Source organism: Haliotis asinina, chromosome 2 (genome assembly GCF_037392515.1).
Source record: "Haliotis asinina isolate JCU_RB_2024 chromosome 2, JCU_Hal_asi_v2, whole genome shotgun sequence".
In the NCBI taxonomy this organism is placed as follows: domain Eukaryota; kingdom Metazoa; phylum Mollusca; class Gastropoda; order Lepetellida; family Haliotidae; genus Haliotis; species Haliotis asinina.
In genome coordinates this window covers 42,483,936-42,503,808 of record NC_090281.1, presented here as the reverse complement: position 1 = coordinate 42,503,808, position 19,873 = coordinate 42,483,936, and the positions used below count along the sequence as shown (strand labels likewise).

Below are 19,873 nucleotides of genomic sequence, written 5' to 3'. Positions count from 1 at the left end.
TAGTCCCACAGAAAAGGTTGCGAAGAGTTTTTGATATAAAGAATATATGGGTATACAATGATGGATTGCCAACCCAAAATAGTATATGAATTTGCTGACCTGGATTCTTTTCATCTAGCATATTCTATACTTAAGTTTGCAAACTGATATTTATTCTTTTTATTCAACACTTTATTGTTATCAAGAGTGCAATATGACAAGTTCCTGACTTTTTTTAATCGATGCATTTCTACGTTTCCAGCATAAAGGAGGGCAGTGTTGGAAAAACCGAAGAAGGCAGCCAGGACCAACTCATTTTGACATACAAAAGGTATGTATAACCTGAACCGTCCAGTACATAATGTACATACAACATAACCAAATAATGTAAATCCTAGGAATCAGTAAAAATGCATGGAACATGTCACCATTCTTGTAACCTCCAACTGGAAACATGTTTCACTTACAGTTATGCATCATGCACATGTCTCCTTTCAGAAGCTTTTTGATGGGTTTGGGTGAACAAGATGGATCACTTAAGAAGGTGTTGGGAAAGCAGAGGCCCACGGCTTGTACGCAAAGAACGGCAAAAAGTTCAGAGTAAGTAAACGTATTCTAGTCATTTAACATCTTGCAGAGATTAAAATTTTTATCGAAACCTTTAAAATATCAAGTTAATTTGGATTCTTTCTATGTACATTCAAGGAATTTCAAAATGAACACTGTTTAAAAAGTGCAATTTATCCTCTGAAAAATACAGCTTAAAACGTTTTAAATATTATGCAGCACATATCATGTTGCAGTGTATGCTTGTGACCCCATATTCATAGCTTGTCTGCCTGAATGACTCCACATTATTGGTTAAGAAAACATGTCTTTTCACAATAACGGATAAATCGTAGTTCTATACTCATAATGTGCATTGTAAGTAACATTCAGAAAATAAATTATGGCTTTCAAAGTCGAATTTCTTCATGTCTATGCACTCTATCATATATCAATAAGCTGTTCTGCGATTGAAACTTTTGATGTCAAATGCTAAGTTTATACTTTTTGATCTCTTCGCTTATTGGACATGGGGTTCAGTGTATTTCACCTCAAGCAATGTTTGACAGTTTTCTTTTCTCTAGACATGGATATCGTTGATGAATGCTTGTTTGTACTGATAGTTTGTTTTCTAAATTTCAGAAGCTGGAAAGCAGGAAGGCTGTGAAACGATTGACTGGCCGGAGGAGAAGAAGCACACAGTCCTTCCTCTCTGCGGAAAGAGCTAACATTTTTCAAACTATGAGGCCAAGTGATATGGGCTGATCTACAGTGATGTGTTTAAGAAAAATATTCTGTACTCACTGCTAATTATTCCCTTGCTTTTGTTTCATTTACTAACTTGAATATTCCGAATATTATTTGTTTACAAACATATTGTTGAATATAAATAAACTTTAAATGAATTTGTGTTTTATTCTGTTATTTGTCATCCTGAAGCCTTTTACCATTATGCAATTGTATAAAATACCTGATTTGCTACATGTGAGACATGAAACAACATCTTTTCCGGAGGACCGGGTAAAGGGCCGACACGAGCAAGTTTCAGTTCATGGAAACTAGGTATTAAACTAGGTTCGAAACTACAACACTGAAACCGGGTTGAAACCTACAGTAAACTCATACATGGAAACCAGGTTGAAACCTGCAATAAACTCATACATGGAAACCAGGTTGAAATCTACAATAAACTCGTACATGGAAACCAACTGGATCCCGCTTGGAGGAGTGGGTAATGAAACGAACTGGAAACCATCCTGAAATGGTGCAGTTTCAGTTGCATGGAAACCACAATGAAACTATAGGAAACTCCCTGGAAACCAACTGGAAATGTTGGTTTTCATGACGTTTCTTCTCGGTTTCAGTGTTCCGGAAACCAGCTTATTTTTGCTGTGTGGTGTTCGAGAATTTATCTTTGAGACATAATTTTGCCAAGACTGGCGTTTATTTTGTTTAAATGTACGCCGGGCTTTAGCATTTAAAATTTAGAATTTATTCAAATTATGGACCATTGGATGGCGGCGAAAGTATTTTTCTGCCTTTTTACGCGCCTTCCTAGCTTGCTTGCAAGCTCTGTTGAACCATGGTTTACGGATGTGAGGATGTGTAGAGGACTTCGGGATACATTCATCTGCTATTTTGTGAAGTTCTTCAGTGAAAAATTTTTATGGCATCGGGAACATCTAAAAAATGAACAGGTTGCAGTTTGTTAAGGCAAAGAGTTTCAAACAACGCCCAGTTAGCTTTAGTAAAATTCCATCGTGACAACGGAGGAACGTCAGATGGTGTCACAGATTTTAGAATGGTAGGAAAATGATCATTTCCACAGAGGTCATCGTGGACTGACCATTCGAATTCTGTAAGCAGATTAGAATCAACTAGTGATAAATCAAGGCACGAATACGTGCCAGTGACAGGATGTAAATACGTGCGAGAACTATCATTACAAATGCACAAATCATTATTCAAGAAAAAACTCTGCAAGTACTTTGCCGTTGGTATTTGTATCATGAGAACCCCAAATTGGGTTATGACCATTTAAATCACCCATGATAACACATGGCTTAGGGAGATGCTCATATAGAGCCCGGAGTTCAGACTGTTGAAGTGAATAGGATGGTGGTATATACAAAGAACAAAGAGTAAACACTATGTTTAATGTAACTCGGACTGCAACAGCTTGACGGGGCGTAACTAGAGGAACAGGACTGTGAATCACACCCTGTCGCACTAGTACTGACGATCCACCAGTAGCTTTATCTCCCACGGGAGAATAGTGATGATATGAATTGCAAAGCCGTAAATCAAATTTATCTGTTGTCTTAAGGAAAGTTTCTTGTAAACAAATAACCGATGGTTTGTAATCTTGAATTAATAACTGCAGATCATTGAAATTATTCTGAAGTTCCCTACAATTCCACTGTATAATGTGACTTGCACTCATGGTGGGTTAATGGGTGAACGAGAACGTGAAGGAAGAACATTCCTTTTGGTTTGAAACGGAGTAGTAACCTCCATTTCCAGCGGTTCAAAAGAACCTCCATGTGTTGAAGCACCTTCGTCTTTTTTTCTTCTGTTTTTTTTTTCTTTCCTTGTTTGACGAAGAACATTGTTCTCAGTGTCAGAAAGTTCTGGAGATTCTGGATCTGTGATCTAAGAATCCCATTGGTTGTTCTGAAAATCAGACCGGATCAATTCTGGATTGAAGCTCATCTGATTTTAAGGCCGATTCATCGCGCACTAACAAATTACTGAGAACCACTTCCGTTTGGTGTAGCAATGCAGCAACATTAGTAATCATTTGCCTTCCTTATTTGTTTCCGTTTAGAATGGGAAATTTGAAAGATAATGAATGGTCTGGAGAAAGAACTACATTTGTTCCACTCTCACTCCAACATGTCACGCTGCATCGTTTACAAAATACACGTCAAAATTGAACCGCCTAGGCCTGAATACCAGCATTACATGTTACATCAAACATTAAATCAAACCATATAGAAAAAAGAATCTCTGGTTATTCTCTTGCATTGTATGCTTGATTGTTAGGACTGTAGCATCTGATAGACCTATGCTATGGTTGTTGTATTTGCTGTTATTGAAGTAATTGTAAACTACATATAGCACTTTAGTTCTATCCAAATGTCGTTACTAAAGTCAAGGGTATCCTCACACTCATATTTGACCAATGTTAAAAATAAGAAAATTGTTTTTGTTATTATTTTCTTTCTTGCCTGTGAGAATTAGAAAAGGAGTGCCGTTTAGTAGGGCAGAGATAATTATTGGGATAAACAAATGACTTGATAAGCGTTGAAACAGTTAAAAGAGTTCTCCATGAATCATAATCGAATAATCAAGTTACTAACAGTGGTTGTTTGAGTTACTTACAGAACAAAAATATATTGAAAACGTTCTTGGCATTAAATTATCTTTCAGAGAAAAGTTTAGATTAACTACAGGTTTACAAAATGGTGCTAAACAGGTATTCGTTAAAGTCTGCATAGCCTTTATTATAACTATCAGACGTAACAAAAATAGGCATTTGTAGTGATGCTTGCATAAAATTAATAAGATTACACAAGGTTTATCAAACTCATGACTCCTGCACACATTTTTTTTTCAAATCATGTTAATGTATTGAATAGTCATTTCAGTATACAACAGGTTTGGACACCACAGGGAAGACTATTAATTATCATTTTTGTAGAAAAGGAAAGTTGTGTTTTGTTGAGTCGTTTGTACATCCATTTAAAAAAAACAAATGGAAATGCACATACATAAAAGGTCATTCCCATCTCCTGTTTTGGCGAACACAAATACAACGATTGCCACCTCCTTTTTCATATATCCACAGCTGAGTAAACGGCACATGTAATCGTATTCCATATTTGAGTTCACCTGTCCATTAGCTGGGATATCCAAGATCCGCGCTAGCAGGTGAACCATCCACTTGGTACAAATGATCTATCAAGCGTCCCTGTATGTTGGAACGTTTTGTCATGTTCTGCTGACACATGTTTTTTCTGTTTTTGATTCATTAAACAGGTGTTTGTTCTGTGAATGAGTATAAAAGCAAGTGTCTTTCCTGGCTTACAGCACATGCAGCATGAATGTCCCAGGCATGATCTGCTTTACTCTGGTAGTGAGCCTTCTTTTGGCTCAGACTCAAGGACGGGCTTTCAACGTGAGTATATTTCTGCTATCGGTCCTTCTGCAAATAAGGTGCAGTACTGGATACTGCTGGAACATGCAGAACAGCAAAGAGTGAACCTGTTCCAAGATTCTGGGTTACATATGGTCGACAGCATGTATTCCATATGTTTATCAGAAACGCCGAATAAATACATTGAGAAATGGCTTACAAACTTTTGCAAAACATTCTGGAAATAAATAATTATGTTTTTGTGTGTTAAGTATCATGCTCTTATCGATTCTGAAGTAGATGGTTGCATTGGGGGCACGTGATTGTGAATCATGAACTTGTTCATTTTCCTATGTTCATCCGGAAAGCCATACAAGCTGCCTTCCATTATAGTCTTCCTTGGCATAAACGTCATTTTCTTTCGTTGTTGTTTCCTTGTTATTGATAAAATGTTTGCACTGAATGTATCAGAAAGAGCTATGATTCATTAATGGCACTGGATGTATTAAGATGTTTTAGCCCAGTTTGGGATGATTGTGTAATGTGAAGGTGAAGTTGATTGGGATGTCTATGTGATCAAAACCATCATTACTCGTTTTGTTTTTGCCACAGAATATTCAAGCCCGCCAGAAGCGTCAGACAAACGGTAAGTGCTGGTATTTACTGAAGGATTGACTTCAGTGTCTTGCGTTATATTGCGTTAACGCAGCGATGAACGCACGGTCTCTTGTTCAGACCGTAAGTTACGTTGGCATATTATTATCCTAGTCAATTAATCGTTGTGGAATCATTTGCAATTTACTTTCGACAAGAAGAACGAAAAGCGACCGACGGTTCTAGCGAAAGTCAACACTGAATGTCATGGAGAATATCCTGAATCGATTCCTTAGATGAGACAGCCGAGTGTGGTCGTCTTGCTGACGTGAAGTCACGTGTGGACAGCAGGCTCGAGACAAACGTCTCTATGTTCCTATTACGTGGAAAACGTCTGCAAAGAAACGCGATCATGTTTCGATGGACACCAAAATATCCAGCCACTTCTTTTTGACTGGACCATTCCAGCCTCCAGCATACCCACGTCATAGAGACACTGATTTTCTTTAAGCATTGGCATGACATACCCACAGTTTAGGTTGAAATTACGTCTTTTCTACAACATTCAGAGGCGAGAGAATAATCCGTTTCTGCAGTTTCAATATCCAGTGTGTGAACTTCAGTTGTGAGAAAACATAGTAAGTTGCTTCATTGTGCACAAAGTACACGTGCCACGCCGATACGTGAGATCAAATTTCATGCAAAACTGCTTAGGAACCCTTATTTTTCTGTTGAACTGATCCAACCAAGACTATATATATATATGTGAAAGTTTTATATATTCAGATTGTCATCGATAATTGCAATTTCTGCTTCATAAATGCAATTTTATAAAATGATTGCCGTGAAGCTGGTACGACTTTGGTTATGCAGAATACGATTTAATATCTATATCTTGGCTACCCGTCGTTATTCAGGTTGCGACGAAGGAATAAGGTATGACAACTTCGGAACAGTTTCCTCCAATACTGGCGGTCAGTACAGGAACAACGAGAACTGTTGCTGGCAATTCGAACCTAATGCACAAGGGAGCACATGGACAATCACATTCGACTTCGATACGTTTGACCTAGAAAGTAGCTCCACTTGTAGTTATGATGCCCTTAAGTTCTACACGGAAAATGGCCCTGAGAAGGAATGTGGGCAAAAGACCGACTTCTCAAGGACATGTGAGTACTGAATGTAATACTGTTAATATTTTTTAGATGGAATAGAGGAAAAGAGCTTTGTATGTACACTGATCGGATAAGTTAAAACAAGGAAGCATATATGTTTAAAAGTAGAAAACAATTTTGGGACAATATAAGCTAAAATTGGGCTATTGATCGCCAACAACTGAAGGTTGATCACCATACTAGAGTTAATTGGGACTAGCTGGGTTTAAAAAAAACCTTCCGCCATTAGCGGTTATTCTGAGATTTAGTAATGCATTAAAATGGCAAAAAATAGTACGAATTAAAACCTGGTAGACTTAAATGTACCTTAAATATTTTGGGACCTACATTCCCTCTGAAGAGGACAATAATGTTACTCTTTGTCCACCCCCTTCCAAGGTACAGTCACTCACAAATTCACCTTCTAATGTACATCTCCAGAACTGAAAATGCATTTATCTACAAAGCATAGGAATCAAAATTCATCTGTCAGTTCTATTTATTTTTAAAATTCTAAAATCAAATGATAGTTAACATTACTAAACATATTCCTCTCAGTTTTTACATTGAAATATGTATCCCTTATGATGAAGCAAAGCCCAATGGCATGATCAATGTGTGAATGACCCTGAACATCTGTTGAACTTAGTGACATCATTTCCTTAGGTTTCCATCATTAAAACATGAGCTCAGTCAATAAAAAAAGATTACGTACATACAGAAAAAAAACAGTAATCGGATCATTTAATTTTTACTTGATGTTTGGACCGAGGTTGAGTCGTTGATATATTACATCTTTGGCATGCCTCCTGCCGTTGTCGCAGTGCATATTTCAGATTTTACATATTTCAGTCACTGTCACAGGAAGTCAGTTCCAAATGTGTTTCACCACCGATGGTTCCGTCACTGGCGACGGGTTCAGTGGATCCTACAGCATTGACACAGGTGATCGAAATATTCTTCTGTAATAGATCACGTGAACTATTCTGTCTTTTTGCGAGTATGTAAAGCCAAACTGGAGATATTCTTTATGCAATTAATGTCATTTCCACCCGGTTTGAATATGTTATATCCCAGTGGTATACGGAGCTTGCTGCTGTAAATGTTTCTCTGTGTAGCCGAAATTGAAAAGTTGTACGATGAAAAACAATTTAAGAACTCGCGCATCCTGGAATAGGACATGAGGAGTTTCTTCTATTAATATAGAATGTAAAATATGTTAAGCTGGTCAATAAGACCGGGATTATTAATATAAAGTACAACTGAACAAGTTAAATCCTAAAGAATCAAGTCAGATTCAACTAACATGAAGCTAGTGAAGCTGTTTCTTATATATCAAACAGAACTTAAGCCCAAAAGGTCTTTTTCACAGGTGACAGCGCTTCCACCACCACAAGCATTTTGACAACTGGGTATCCTGATTATATCACTACTGACTATCCTGACTACGTCTCTACTGATTATCCTCAATATCTCACTACCAGCTATCCTGACTACGTCTCTACGGACTATCCTCAATATTCCTCTACAAGCTATCCTGACTACGTCTCTACTGATTATCCTCAATATTCCTCTACAAGCTATCCTGACTACGTCTCTACTGATTATCCTCAATATCCCACCACCAGCTATCCTGCCTATTACCATAATTATAACCAATATCCAGATTATGTCACAACTCCCTATCCATACTTCGTCTCTACTGACTATCCTCACTATGTGACTACTGACTATCCCCTGTATGCTACTACCAGCTACCCAGACTATTATGAATATTACGACGGATTATATTCAGATTATTTCACTACTCCTTATCCTGACTCCTTAACTACTGGCTATCCCGAATACGCTACTACAAGCTATCCCGACTATTACTATAATTATAACCAGTATCAATATTATTCAACAACTCCATATCCCTACCACGTCTATACCGACTATCCACAATATGCAACTACCGGCTATCCCAACTATTATTATCAATACCAATATTATTTCACGTCCCCCTATCCTAACTACGTCACTGCTGACTATCCACAAAATGCCTATACTTCCTACCCGGCGATGACTGATTACAACATGCCCCCTGTCAGTGGTAAGTATTATCCATGTAATTAAGCCTAATATCGTCCTGGAAATCATATGTGTTGTACCATATATAGCTAAATGATATTGATTTTATCGGATATCAGATATTTACCATATCGTTTGCAGCCATGATCAAGAAGATTATACATGCCTCATGTCCACACTGATGTTATTCAGTGTGTGTCTTACTTGTCAGTGGAAGGACTGTTACATCTACTACTATGTTTCATTTACTTGACACCTCACTGCAGCACCCTTTTATACGACCCACTCCCTGTCACCCACTCACCTAACCACCCTGAAATGTAAGAGGGGTTTATACTTTACATGTCTTGTGGTTTCAGTGCCGGAAGATCCTATTGAGTACATACCAACATGTGGCAACTTTCTCAATGGAACACGTGATGGTTGGTAAAGTCTCGACAACGAGCAAATACCATCTGAAATATATTCGGAATGATATCGTCCGAAAAAGAGACATCTTTTCAGAAAAACAACGATAAGAGTTTTTTTGTTCTTTTGCACTGAAATGGAACGTGTTTTAACACTATAAATAAGTTGCGATGTTAACACGTGTAACTTTTCAACGGTTTTGGTTTTTTCTATTGTTACACAATTACTGCGAGGTGGAGTTGTGATTAAATGTGTAATAGACATCTATGCATCTTGTCCAGGCAACATTACCTACTATGGTAACCATGGCAACATCAGTATCAACTCTGTCAGCAACTACGACAATAACCAGGACGTCTGTTATTCACTTCATCCAAGCTTCACAGGATCGGGCATTATCACCTTTGTCTTTAACGTGTTTGACATTGAAGAGGCCACCGACTGTGTGTTTGACTATATTGAGTTTGACGACGGCAACACCAAACTGAGGGAATGTGGCACTGTTGCTGAGGGAACCCAGAGAGAGTGTGAGTTGACGACTGACTTTGTCCTGACAACAGATATTCCATGGAGAAACGGACTTAGATTATGCACATATAATTTACCCTACCATAGGCGTAATTTGATTGATTGATGGATCGGGGGGGGGTGGGGGTGGGGGGGTGGAGGGGGGGGGGGGAGTCGTCATGAAATCAACGTTCGATAGCCATAGGCACTCTCCGGATGATGTCTGTGCCTCACTCATTAATTTCCCAAGACGTTTCATTTCAAGTTCATAACACATCTTTATACAAACTGTGGGAGTCACAGTATGAAACTCTCTTTCTGTTCCTCCAGTTGGAGTCCACGGTGGTAGTTTCAATGTCTGCTTCCACTCCGACGGATCAGTGACAGGACGGGGTTTCCAGGCAACGTATGCAATGAATCCAGGTAAACAGCCGACCCATTACCCCAGCAGATGGTGAATCATTGACGAAGACTTGTAATAATTGATGAACTGCACATGAAACCATACCTCAGTATCTCTGTACTAATTATTTGATAATTTTTGTACCTCATTGCAGTTCAAGTGTTTGAATCCGTTGAGGCAACACCATACCCAGTGGACCTTATCTTCAACTCAACGATGTCAGCCAATTTCACAGACGCCACAATGCTTCCAGGTGCTCCAAGTTTCCTGGTCTTTCTTTTAACATGGCTGTATAAAGTCAGTGCAGTTATTATAAAAACCTCTGCCTCAGGAAATCTACCGAAACGCGGTAACAATTATCTTTATCATTAGGTATATAATCCACCAGTATTGGGGGAAACAGGAATTGATTTTATAATAGATCAGTCTGCTTAGAAACAGCTAGTCACATGACAATGGCTTGCAGTTTACAAAAACGAATAGCCAGGATATGAATGCTGTTCACATAGAGGGTGATGCTACCAGACATATGATCATGTTGTATGTGGCCATTTGTAGTCCAATCGGTTAAGACAACACCACATCTAGTGGATAATATCTATACCTCAACGATGTCACTATATTTCCCGAGGCCACAACGCTTTCAGTTAAACATTGTTACTCAGTTGCTGTTACTTTTGTTGAAGTGCCATTGTCAGAGAAATGAATCTAACAACACGGTTTGTAGCATATGTTTTTTCCCATGCCAATATGTTCTATACAATACACATGTGTTGGATGAAGTAAGAATTGTCATAATGATAAAACATCATAACGTCTAAAATACAGGGTACAAGTACAATCAAGGTTGAAAATAGCGTATACTCTGGTCACACTGATAATAACCCTGTTGCCAGTATTCTACTTATCTTAACAAGGTGTGTGACGTCTTACAGTTCTAGAGTTTGGGACAACGTTGCATCTATTGGATCTTATCATTAACTCTACGACGTCACCCAATGTCACAGGTACGTTAAGTGTTCTGTGTACTTGAAATTGAATGTAAGAATATACGGGTTTGCCACCTGTGTATATTTAAGCACCCGGGCCTCTTACCCTCAAAGTGAATTTCTCTGTATTCAGTTAGTGTAACTGACAAAGTTACTATTAGGTAAAATCTATCAACACAATGTGAGGTAAATGTGGTTATCATATGTTGTCATATCAACATTGGATTACAGGAGAACATTAAAAAACGTTAATGTTAAACAACATGTAATCTTAGCCGCTGTCCATGTTTATCAAATTTGTGCGTGTTGGACAGTGAATACAAGTGTGAGCGTTAGAAGTCTCTTCGACGCCGAGGACGGTGAGTACAACTTTCGGTAAAAGTAATTATTACATTGTGCTATCGAACAGCAGATCATTGTAGGAATTCTATTTATTAATTCTGGACATTCCTGTATCAACTACCAAGGAAATTAAAAGCATGTATATGCATGCATACACTTTTCAAATGCATACGACCCGTGAAGGTCCGGGGTAGAACAGACCTTCAGCAACAGATTCTTGTCATAAAAGGTGACTATGCTTGTCGTAAGAGGCGACTAACGGGACTGGGTGGTCAGACTCGATGACTTGGTTGGCACATGTCATCGGTTCCCATTTGCGCAGATCAATGCTCATGCTGTTGATCACTGGATTGTTTGGTCCAGACTCGATTATTCATAAACCTCCGCCATATAGCTAGAATATTGCTCAATGTGGCGTAAAATTGAACTCACTCACTCACTTTCAAATGCATGCAATGTGTGAATTGTTATTGACAGTTTGCACCACATAACGGTCCCTGTCTGTTGTCCCATAATGAGACACGCCTGTGAAATGTAACTATACGACTTGAAGTAATGACGGTTCACTATCTTCTCATTATTGCACTATTGCTTAAACTTCACCAAACATATTAAATCGAATGTTGTCTCGCTGTTGACCGTATGTGTTAAACTTATGTGTCTTTGACAGTGAATACAACCGTGAACGCTACAGGTCTCAACGACGCAGATGGCAGTAAGTAAAACATGTAGTGATCAAAACATATATCCATTCAGATATCCTTCAGACTCAGAACAAGGTCACTTGTGAGGTGACAACAGTTATTGGAAAGGATTTTTATTCAATACACGTGCCGTGATATCCAATCCCGGAGGTTGGTGTAACGGTCCGCAATGCGGTTCTGCAGGTATTCACGTCCTCATCAACGTCCTCAGCGCGTTAAAATGACATTTAATAGGCCGGTTAGGGACGGGAAAGCTAGAGATGTAAAGATGGCATGCGGGACGCCAGTGCACAGAAAGAAAATGTCACATTTAAGGTGCCAAGACTTTCGGCTGTTCTTCTAGACTTACGGTCCATGTACTAACCACTTCATGGAGGGTGTATATTCAAACAAGGGCGTGGGGGTGGGTGGGTTGAATAGCTTTCATAGTCAGGTGAGAGTTCAACGAATATATCCAGGTATAATTACGTTAGTATTTCTATCGGTTTTTCAGTAACATAAAGAACACATCCAGATACTGTAGTAACCTAACGTTTCGTTCTAGACTGCAACCTCGATATTGATAACCTGGAGGGTAGCTACACCCTGGCCACAGATTCCGAGGGACAATACGAAAACAACCAACGATGTGATATCACTATCCGCTCTCCCCCCACCCCTCACATCACCACTGTCAACTTTACCCGTTTTGACCTCGAGGACGATTCGGGCTGCGACTATGACAGTTTAACGATAACAAGTGATGAGGGCACCGAGAAACTGTGCGGACCAAAAGAGTCCTTTGTCCGACAATGTAAGTCTTGCTCCACATTTTAATCTATGAACGTATGGTATAAACCAAGTGCTCTCGTAGTAATGACACATTTTTGTGGATGTATATAATGCCTTCATTACGTCTCGAGCGCATTCAGTGAGACTGTAACAATAACACCTTTCTCATACATTTTACGGTTTTGCAGACACCGGGAGGTCAGTTGACATGATATTTACCAGTGACGGGAGTGTTGTACGAAGAGGTTTCTCCTTTGATTATGTCACTGAAATCGGTATGTATTTTTGTATTCAGTGTTGCATATTCACCTGTGCCATTTTTCCAGGTGCATTGTATCGCTTAACATGAACAAGTGAAAATCGGGCTAGTCTGCAACCACACGTGGTTGCTGCATGTTGTCGATTCTCCTCATGTCTGTAACTGGATTGTTGAGATTCGATCACCCTCAAATAGCTTGGATACTACTGATTGCCAGGTTGTACAAACAACATCAATGACAAACACAATCTCATAGTTTCACTTATTATATGGATATAGGAACACAACCAGCTTTCATATAAGCAAACTTCCATAATCAAGGACCTCATGCATGTCAGGCATGTTTTGCATTAGTTGACAATAGTCGATGCTTTATTTTCACCGGTTTCAGTGTACTGCAATGCCACTATCAACGCTCCATTCGGAACCTTTGAATCACTACCCGGTGGCTACGAGAACAACATGTACTGCACCTACACCATCAACACCCCTGGTCCTGGGGAACTTGTCTTCAGTTTCCCATCGTTTGACGTTGAGACAGCCAGCAGCTGCCGATACGACGCTGTTGAGATGGGGGGAGACAGGCTGTGTGGAACATACGTGGAAGACAAGACATACAGTGAGTAGTACAGGAGTATGCAATATTAACAGCATTTCGAGAAAGCCCATGCCAGTAACATGTAGTTGAAGACATCTGCCTATCTCATACCTCTAGAACCACGTGCGACAAATCAATATTCCTCTGGACAGATTGCCAAGCATCACTTGTGCTCGCACGTGGTCGGCGGGGGCGAAACATGCATGTAGGATATCAGTCAATGTTATCATTGCATTGGTTATTGTGAACCTCTGGGACAAAAAATAACAACTGATTCTTTCGTTCTTAAACCAACTCTTTATTGTGTCGGTAAGATATAAGCATGCTTCCACAGGTACGGACGGGCATTTCCAGTTCGCATTCACAAGTGACGGTTCTGTAACTGGTGCTGGTTTCCGCATAAACTTCAACTTCACTCAGACCAATGTAACTACATCTCCACCAGCAACACTACCAGGTACTGGGTCTGAGAGTGGCGAGTGTTGTATTTCCTGGCACTAATCGGAACAGGATTCCAAGTTCTTCTTTGTATAAGGAATCACCAAAGTGTTCACGTGGGTTTGGGGTGATGTTGTATCTGCAACGTTCCAATAAGGGTTTTGAGCCCTCTAATGAATCAGTAATGTGCACACCATGGCTTCGAGTCAACATGTTATTCACATACTAAGCTGTTTTCTCAATCCTCTTTGTCATTACTGAATTTGATGTCACATCTAGCTAAGACGTCCAAATAGTAATCTGATATGGTATTTGTTTCATACCTGCAAAAGTGCATGTTTGACATTACTTTCCAGTGACAACCATTCTCCCTACGACTGAGCCTGGTGAGTCTAAGTAAACCTTACAGTTGAAATACAGCTGAATATTGCTGAGTGCAGCGTTAAATAGCATTGAGTCTTCCTGTATGATAGCCATGCATTTCATATATACTAAAGCGCCACTGAATCCATGAATCCATGACCAATGTGACTACATCTCCACCAGCAACACTGCCAGGTACTGGGTCTGAGAGTGGCGAGAAATGTATTTCCTGGCACTAATCGGGGAGGGATTCCAACTTCTTCTTTGTATAAGGAATCACCAAAGTGTTCACATGGGTTTGGAGTGATGTTGTATGCGCAACGTTCCAATAAAGTTTCTGAGACCTCTAATGAATCAGTAACGTGCCCACCATGGCTTCGCGTCAACATTATATGAGATTTCTTCAAATATGTCGACAGACACCAAAGGCTTATTCACATATTAAGCTGCTTTCTCAGTCCTTGATTTCACATCTAGCTATGACTTCCAAATAATAATGCGATATGATATTTGTTTCATACCTGCAAAAGTGCATGTTTGACATTACTTTTCAGTGACAACCATTCCCCCTACAACTGAGCCTGGTGAGTCTAAATAAACCATACAGTCGAGATATAGCTGAATATTGCTGTGTGCAGCGTTAAATAGCATTCAAACTTCCTGTATGATAATAGCCAGGCATTTCATATATACTAAGGCGCCACTGAATCCATGGAACACAGGATCTTACTCTGTTCACAAATAGTCACCGATAATGATTCTCCTGATATATGTTCTTCTGTGTCTGTACAAAGTGTCTCAAAAACTCAGTATGTACTATCAAGTACTCGTAGCAAATGATAATCCAGACACGTCCTGATATAATTGGAATACTGGTCAAAACAGCGTTAAACCCAACGCACACCCACTGGAGTAACAAATTCTGTCTGCTGGCTTAATGACAGAAACCTGCAACCAAGTCCTGACATCAGAAAATGGCACCCTGGCAAGCCCCGGCAACGGCAGCTACGCCAACAACGAGCGATGTGTCACTGTTATCACAGGTCCCAATACACCTTACATCTTGGTCGTCAACTTCACAACGTTTGACCTGGAGTCCTCATCTAACTGTAGATACGATTATCTGGAGGTTGATATGGACCGGGGCAATAGTCAGAAAGGATGTGGATCAACCTGGAGTGACAGAACAGTGGAGCGTAAGTTTCACTTGTATCTTTTGTTACATATCATATTTCACTGTTGTACTTACAAATGTGTCATTTTTACATTCCAAGTTACAGAAGTAATACATGTGTAAGTCAGTTTCAGAATTGCACACTTACAAAATATTGATCTTGTACATTTCGTCACTTAGCCACTTGTCAGTTGAGGTGGGTTGGTGTGTTCATAAATGATTAAAGCATGTCACAAGATTTTCATAATAACCTACGTTACATTCATAACGAGAGGCTGTACTTAAACCACCGACACGCAACTGGCGTTAATAAATTTCACTCTTGTTAGCTTCCTATAATTTTTCATGAAAAGGAAGAGAGATATGTCAAGCGCTCAAAGAGCGATTAGCACAAGTTTAGAATATATGGGATTTGTAAGTAACATATGTTTGAGCTACTTATTGTATTTTTAGCCAGGTTTAAAACAGTAATGTGCTGTATTTTAGTCACGTCAGATGGAGGTAACGCCACAGTTACGTTTTCTTCTGACTCCAGTAGGACAGGATTGGGATACAACGCCACCTACACCATCCAACCAAGTAAGATAAACCCACGTGTACTGGCATTAATTATGCATCATACCATTCTGTGACATTAAAACCGAATTGATCTGCAGGGTGAACACTTACCCAAATGCAGTCCAGATAGTGCATTTATGTTGATTCAGTTGGCTTCTTGATCAAATTGCTTTAAAAACTCACCATGAATTTCAAGGAATGCACATACAAAGTAGAAATTTACTGCTCAATAGTAACGACTTTGAACGCAATGATCCATTATTTCTGCCAAACAGGAGGTGTTCCTTCCTTGAGTAATGGCGAATGTTCATACATCAACACCAACATCTCGGAGGGCGTTATCCAAAGTCTCCCTGGTACCGGCAGCAACTACCCCAACAACATGGACTGCTCGTATGTGTTTACTCGCAACACCCCCTTCTATCTGAACATCAACTTCACCGCCCTCGACACAGAGTCCTCAAGCAACTGTCGCTATGACTACGTCCAGGTTGGAGATGACAAATACTGTGGAAGTGATTTGCCAAACGCATCGAGAGGTACGATTCCTCGAACATTTACATTTGCTTGTTGTATGAGAACATTTTGTGACCCAGGATACGTGCAGCAAATATCGTGACAATAAACAGACATTCGTTGAAAGTACTTCTTTTTGCCATGAAAACTGAGAAAAATTGTGTTTACGTTGTCAATGATATAACTTGACGCTTCCCTAATTATGATGACTTTCCTTCAGTGTCAGTACAAGGTGGATCAGCAATAGTCCGCTTCAGAAGTGACGGAAGTGTTACAGGAAAGGGATTTGTGGCTTTGTTCAGTATTGAACAGCGTAAGTATTCTTTGAGTGTGAATATACACCATATATTACAGAGGACGAGGTCACAGAAACAACATAACGCAGATTATCATAGACACCTCACATTATCATCACAAGCAAACCTTTTTTTATGAATTCCAGTAGCACCATATCCCATTTTAATCATCTTATGATACAAAATAACGTCTTTTTACCTCAGAAAATATTAATGTATTTCATTTACTTACATGCCAAGCTCAAACGAAGAGGAACTATTGCATCATGTTATTGGTAGCACTTCAGCTCCAACAACCATAGCCTCCATAACAACGGCCATACCTATAAGCCTAACAGACCACCTGTCGTTATGGTATATGCTACAGTTAGGAGTGACTGAGGATGTAGTATGTGGTATATTTAGAATTACAAACGACTTTGTGTATTTATAATTCAGGATAAGCTGAGATTCGAATCCAATAATTGTTACGTCGAACACACATCACGTCAGGATAAGAAAAGAGGTTAAACTTCTGTGTGTCTCTTTTCAAAATAAATATATGTTCTTGTCAGAAATTTGATGTCTTCCTCTTTCAACATGCACTAAAATTCCAGACTGCAACTTCGATAGTGATGATCTTGAGGGCACCTACACCCTGGCCACGGATTCCGAAGGATATTACAAAAACAACGAGCACTGTGACATCACTCTCCGCTCTCCCTCCACCCCTCACATCACCACTGTCAACTTTACCCATTTTGACCTCGAGGACCATTCGGACTGCGCCTATGACAGCTTGACAGTGACAAGTGGCAACATCACTGAGAAACTGTGTGGAGCAAAAGAGTCCTTTATCCGACAATGTAAGATAATCTTGCTATACCTTTTAATAGTTATTAACTGCAGTTAATCACTGTTAAGATTTGGTGGTGATATTGCACCTTAATCAATGACAGTTAATGCTTAATGATTCTACCATGTTCCAAGAGAGCATTCACGAAGTCGCTGACAGTAACATAACAAAGGAGTAAAAGGTTGTTTGGAGAAAGTTTGTTTTTACCTTTATGTTTTACTCTTTTGCAGACACCGGACAATCAGTTGACATGACATTTACCAGTGACGGAAGTGTTGTGCGTAGGGGGTTCTCCTTTAACTATGTCACTGAACTGGGTAGGTAACCTAATGTTATCTCAGTTTCACGTCGAATATGGCCCTTAACGTACCTTATCTCAGTTTCATATTTGCCTTATCACAATTTATAAAATCCATATTTCCTAGTTATAATAATCACTGAATTACGCGATGACTCACACCTATTTCAGTCTACTGCAATGCAACTATCAACGGCACTTCCGGTACCTTTGAGTCTCAGCCTGGTGGTTACGGCAACAACATGAACTGCACCTACACCATCAACACCCCTGGTCCTGGAGAACTTCTCTTCAACTTCCCCCTGTTTGACGTTGAGAGAAGCAGCAGGTGCATATATGATGCTGTTGAGATGGGAGGAGACAGGCTGTGTGGAACAAACATCGGAGAGAAGACATACAGTAAGTAGCGCAGACATATTACCCACAAGGTAGATGCCTATTCACATTTGCCATTACCAACAAAAAGTTTTTTTTTCTGCATTGCTTTCTTAATTTATTTTCTTAGATGTTGTCGTCTCTGAAAAAACACTTTATCCCCTACGCAAGAGCGTTATTCCCCATCCACTATCAGACACATTGTGTGCTGTACACATTTGCAATGTGTATTCAAGAAGTAACACGTCACTGAATGTTGATGTAATACGTGTGTGCTAATTACGAAACTGACACAATTATATCAATTCCATTGAGGAGAACACATGTTTATTAAGGCATGTTTCCCTCTGCCATAAAATTGTGGAATGTTCTATCCCTATCCATTAAAGAAAGTTATTATCGATTATCGAAAACTTGCCCTGAACCCTTTTCGCTCTAAATTACGTAAATTTCAATAAAAAATATGAGGTTTCAGCATTCATTGAGTGTTGTACTGTCGGAGGGTCTGTGATTCTCACGTTTCTCTTTTTTCGTATCTGACAGTGTTTACTTGCTTGCCATTCTTCGTATCGTACATTGGTCGTTTCTAACAGGCTTTACACGTTTCCAGGTACTGATGGTCATTTCCAGTTCGTCTTCACAAGCGATGGATCAGTAAATGGAGAAGGTTTCATGATAGACTTCACTTTCGTCCCTCAGAATTAGGTAAAAATCTTACCATTAATATATGTTAAGAACTGCAATTATTACATGGTCCAGATTTACGCAAACATACACTTAAATATCAGTTTACCCATCCTTGAATCTTCATAAAAATTTGTCGACCATATAAAAACGAGATGAGGAAACATGAAATCGCTGATGGTGGTAAGTGGCATTTCCCCGAAAACGAGACCATCGCAAGTGTGATTCGATTCGTGTCAGATGGCGTAGTGGGGTTTCTATCTGAAGCGTTGCAGTGTTTCAGTGATTCTTGTCGTAAAAACGCCATCGTTATCGTTGTGGCTTGCAGAGATGTTGCTGCTATTGCTAACCAGGCAACATTAGAGGACGTGAGTGGGTACATATTGCTGAAAGCATCGGCAATTTTGCAGCTGTTCGCATTTAACACTGGAAGAGTGTAGTAAAGCATAATGTATGTTGTAAATCGCTAATGTTTGAGGAATGGATCAATGACTTGGTATACGTTAAACGAAATAAGTTGTCCACTTTGTCCACTCACTGAGCTACTCATCCTTGTTAGATGAGGTCCCGTATCTGTCACATCTCGTATGATTAGATAGCTTAGTTGTTTGAGAAAGAAGGTTTGAGATCTTACAAAGTTATCTGTGTTCAAATGTAAGCAGAAAGTGACCAATCACTTCCAGAAACTCCATATTACTTTTCTTCGGAAGTCAACTGTTGAGGTTTCAGTGCATAGTCAGCGTTTTATTTTGTCTATGGACTTTCCCCCTATTTGGCCTTCACCTGTAATCAGTGACGGCCACGTTACCCTTGTCCCAGGTAACGTCAGTATCGCTACATTCCTAACCTGTCGGTTGAGTAGAGTGAATTG

At 39.5% G+C, this 19,873-nt stretch overlaps 1 protein-coding gene across 1 annotated transcript; it reads left to right on the top strand.

Annotated features, from left to right (window-relative positions):
• Positions 1–4,627: 4,627 nt before the first annotated feature.
• LOC137271814 (cubilin-like) lies at positions 4,628–19,023 on the top strand. The gene is made up of 25 exons (XM_067804215.1): positions 4,628–4,705; positions 5,276–5,309; positions 6,175–6,426; positions 7,264–7,356; positions 7,784–8,506; positions 8,844–8,906; positions 9,174–9,419; positions 9,730–9,822; positions 9,957–10,055; positions 10,738–10,809; positions 11,804–11,848; positions 12,382–12,630; positions 12,797–12,883; positions 13,259–13,486; positions 13,800–13,946; positions 14,821–14,854; positions 15,091–15,095; positions 15,211–15,462; positions 15,927–16,019; positions 16,274–16,537; positions 16,735–16,827; positions 17,407–17,655; positions 17,876–17,962; positions 18,115–18,342; positions 18,929–19,023. Exons 1-25 carry the CDS (start codon positions 4,628–4,630, stop codon positions 19,021–19,023), a joined length of 3,909 nt encoding a protein of 1,302 aa, XP_067660316.1.
• Positions 19,024–19,873: the final 850 nt, after the last annotated feature.